The 4,593-nt window shown below is 45.4% G+C and overlaps 1 protein-coding gene across 1 annotated transcript; it reads left to right on the forward strand.

Annotated features, from left to right (window-relative positions):
* Positions 1–1,680: 1,680 nt before the first annotated feature.
* Positions 1,681–3,854, forward strand: LOC121002904 (E3 ubiquitin/ISG15 ligase TRIM25-like). The gene has a single exon (XM_040434550.1). It carries the CDS (start codon positions 1,736–1,738, stop codon positions 3,470–3,472), a length of 1,737 nt encoding a protein of 578 aa, XP_040290484.1. The 5' UTR covers positions 1,681–1,735; the 3' UTR covers positions 3,473–3,854.
* The last annotated feature ends 739 nt before the right edge of the window (positions 3,855–4,593 follow it).

Raw genomic sequence — 4,593 nt, forward strand, 5'->3', positions numbered from 1 at the left:
AAATCCCCCAATATACTGCACAAATTCCCCCAATATACTTATCAAATCCCCCCCCAATATACTGCTCAAATCCCCCAATATACTTATCAAATCCCCCCCAATATACTGATCAAACCCCCCCAATATACTGCTCAAATCCCCCCCAATATACTGCACAAATCCCCCCAATATACTGCACAAATCCCCCCAATATACTGCACAAATCCCACCAATATACTGATCAAATCCCCCCAATATACTGATCAAATCCCCCCAATATACTGATTAAATCCCCCCCAATATGATGATCAAATCCCCCCAATATACTGCAAAAATCCCCCAATATGCTGCTCAAATCCCCCCCCAATATGCTGCTCAAATCCCCCCCAATATATTGTTCAAATCCCCCCCAATATGCTGCACCCACCATCTAGAATGGAGCAATGCCCCCTAATATGCTGCACCGACCACCCTGAATGGAGCAATGACCCCCAATATGCTGCTCCCCCCCCCCCCCCCGATGGCTGATAGTGCTGGGAGTAGGGAGAGACCGACCTGATCCTGATCGAAGCTAGCCAGCAATGCATCTGAAGCGTGCTGTGTACTCGCGTGCGCAGTGTGAGGGTAAGGAGAAAAGACCGTCAGATCTCCTTACCCCTGCGGTTTCCATGAGTCAGCATTTCCTGTAATTCCTGTGCCGTGGTAGTGCGCTTGCACTGAGGCGCACACCCTCTGAAGTCACGAGGGGTAAGGTATTTTCACGAAGTAAGGATATTTTCACTCAAACTGCCTAAGCCCACCCAGCCGTAGGAGCAGGAAACCGGGAAGTGAACGGCAGAGCTGGCTGCTGGTGAAGATGAATCAGCAAGATGGGAAAACCCCTTCAACCCCTTAGTGACCATGCACTTTTTAAAAAAAATCGCATTCTAAGGGCTGTTTCACACGAGCGGATGCCGTGCGTGGCATCTGCTCCGTGAAAGAGTGCCAAGACCCGATGCAGACTGCAGAGGCACGGAGCATTAACATGACTGATAATGCTCCGTGCCTCTCTGTGATCTCCTTACTACGAAATCACGTGATTTCGTAGTAAAGAGGTCACAGAGAGGCACGGAGCATTATCAGTCATGTTAATGCTCCGTGCCTCTGCAGTCTGCATCGGGTCTTGGCACTCTTTCAAGGAGCGGATGCCACGCACGGCATCCGCTCGTGTGAAACAGCCCCAAGAGCTATAACTTTTTTTTTTTTTATCAATGTACGGTACTTGTATGAGGTCTTAATTTTTGCAGGACAAGTTATAGTTTTTAATGCACCATTTTGGGTACATGTGATGATTGATTAAAGCCAGCTGTTTAGCTAAAACCCATTTTGTTTACGTCAGTGGTCACTAATCAGGCTGACATGGCAGGCCTGGAGGGCCATCATTAGACTTTGGGCTACCAGACTATTCAATCAGTTCCTCGCAATCACATTATTTGTTATGAAGTCAACTATGTTATCTACTTTCATGTTTTGCTTTCTTTTACTTCCCTGTACTGCTGATGGATTCTTCCTATGCTATCAATAAGTGGAGTCACTACATCTACTACATGAGGAATCCTACACCAGATCCCAATAATCATTGTCTTCCTCCTTATGAATCAGGACTAAACACAGTCCCTGACCTGCAGGGGTTAATAGTCTGTTCTCAGAAGTTCTCCGCCCTCTGCAGGAAGTGAAGAAACCTTTTCACTTTCAATTCCTGCTCTTCCTCACTACAATGGCGTCTGCTGAGCTGAGGGACGAGCTGAACTGCTCCATCTGCCTGAGCCTCTATACGGATCCCGTATCCCTGAGATGTGGACACAACTTCTGCCGCTCGTGTATTGTAAGTGTGCTAGATGCACAGGAGGCAGGCGGAGTGTATTCCTGTCCTGACTGCAGAGCGGAATATCCAGAGCGTCCGGCCCTGGAGAAGAACCGGAAGCTAAGTAATATAGTGGAGCGTTTCTTATCTACTCAGCCGGATATGGAGAAGACCAGAACCTTCTGTAGTTACTGCACAAAGTCTCCTGTACCAGCTGTGAAGTCATGTCTGCAGTGTGAGAACTCTCTATGTGATGACCACCTGACCGTCCACAACCAGACGATGGACCATGTATTATCAGAACCCACCAGCTCCTTTGGCAACAAAAAATGTTCGATCCACAAGAAGGTTCTGGAGTATTACTGCCCAGAGGATGATACTTGTCTATGTGTGTCTTGCTGTCTGGTTGGCAAGCACAGGGGACACCAGGTGGAACTTCTAGATGAGGCTTCAGAGAAGAAGAAAAAGAAACTGAAGAAATACCTGGATGAAGTAAACCCACAAAGAGCAGAAATAAATGCAAGAATTCAGAGGCTGCACAATCGTAAGGGGAAAATCCATGAGAAAGCCTCTGAGAAGAGGAAGAACATCAATAAGTTATTTATAAACATGAAGGAGCAACTGGAAATTGCAGAAAGGAAGGTTCTGAGCGAGATCTCCAGGCAGGAGATTAAGATGGTGTCCCAAATAGATGATCTGATGAGGAAGATGGAAAAAAAAGAGGACGAGCTGTCCTGGAAGATGCATCATGTAGAGGAGATGTGTCGTATCACTGACCCAATAAGACTCTTACAAGAAAGTGACATTACAGTATGTAGTCCTGGAGATGATGAGGGCACAAGGGGAGATGGTGGACAGACTAATTCTGAGGAGGTGGGTCTGGTCCCAGAACAAGCTGAAGTTCATGTGTTTGATAAACTGCAGGATAATGAGACTGACCCAAAAACCATCCTGCAAGAATCAGACCAAAGAGCATCCCTTAGTAACAAGAGCGTGGTGACAGAAGAAGCTGCAGTCAGTGACGATGAGATGGCTGATGATCTGGAAGATGTTCTGATCTCATCAATTTTACACCGATCTATGAAGGATGTTGTCACCTATGTAACATCAGAGCTTGAGTTCCATGTTCCTGACATATTGCTGGATGTGGACACAGCTCATACGTGGGTGACATTGTCAGAAGATCTGAGAACAGCAACAGTTTTAGAAGAAGAAAACCAGGGCCGACCAGAACTGCCAGGAAGGTTCCAGACATACTGGCAGGTATTAAGCCGATGTAGCTTCTCCTCAGGACGACATTACTGGGAGGTAGAGTGGAACCAGGCAGGAAAATGGGGCATTGGAATGTCCTATCCCAGTATAGAAAGGAATGGTCATCAGTCTGGTATGGCCTATAACGATAAATCTTGGTGTTTGATTCTGTCTGATAAAAAATGTTCAGCATTTCACAACTCAGTCAACCTAGTCCTTGATGTAAATCTAACTTGTCCATCACTTGGAGTCTTCTTAGACTATGAGGCCGGGCGTCTGTCCTTCTACGAACTGTGTGACCCCATCAGACACTTGCACACCTTCCGCGCCTCCTTCACTGAACCCTTACATGTTATCCTCTACGTTTTCGACAGAGCCTCTGTTAAAATAAGAAGCTGAGTCCCACGCCGCCCACATTATAATCACTATATGGATCTGTAGAAAGCTTGTCTTTAGTAGGCCCTTCTGAGACCACAAAACATATGGAAGCTGCCATTTTTTCCAGTTTGATTTTTTTCCCCCCTTCTTTGGAGATTGGGGGGGGGGGGATTTATCATGAGGTGAATATTTGAAGTCAGTTTTGCTTGAGTCTGTGTTTGGAGTACTTTATGCCACATTCATTAAATGTCACGTTTGAAAAATTTGTCTTGTCCTTAAACCTAGCACTTTTGTCTAGAAAAGCTTCTCCACTTTTCCTACTTCACTCTCCTCCTAGATTGAGATTGCGACTTTAAAAAAAAGTCTTAATGATAAATCTGGAGTGAAGGTCATTAACATAACTAACCACGCCCACTTTTCCCACCCCACATTACAAAACTGGAGTGAGTGGTGTAAAAAAGCAAAAAGCCAGAATTCTGGAGAGAAATCATGAATAATCAGGGCCAAAATGCAATAGCATCAATGCTTGATCCGAATGGACATTTTAAAGGGGTTTCTGGAGAGAATTTATTAAGGGCCAGAAACTGTTAACCCCTTTAGTGACATTCACGTCCATGTTGGTGGGTTTTAAATATGGCGCCCACTCAGCTTCTGGTGTCAGCCTATAAGACGCACCCTTGTTTACAAATAATACTTTCACACTAGCGTTATTTTTTCCGGTATTGAAATCCGGTAAAGGGTCTCCATACCGGAACAAAATGCATCAGTTTTATCCTAATGCATTCTGAATGGAGAGCAATCCGTTCAGTATGCATCAGGATGTCTTCCGTGTCCGTCCTTGTACGGTAGGTTGACCGGACAAAATACCGCAGCATGCTGCAGTATTTTTTCCGGTCAAATCCCCAAACAATACCGCAGTTGCCGGATTCAGCATTAATTTCCATAGAGATGTATTAATGCCAGATCCGGTACCAAGTGTTTTGGAAATTGTCTCATTGCCGGATCCGGTTTTCCGGTCTGCGCATGCATTAGGATATAGGAGGAGCTAGTTTCTCTTTTAATCTTTGAATACCGGATCCGTTATTCTGGATGATACCGGATGAGACAGATCCAGTATATCACCGGATCCATCTAACGGATCC

The sequence above is a fragment of the Bufo bufo genome, chromosome 5, assembly GCF_905171765.1.
Source record: "Bufo bufo chromosome 5, aBufBuf1.1, whole genome shotgun sequence".
In the NCBI taxonomy this organism is placed as follows: domain Eukaryota; kingdom Metazoa; phylum Chordata; class Amphibia; order Anura; family Bufonidae; genus Bufo; species Bufo bufo.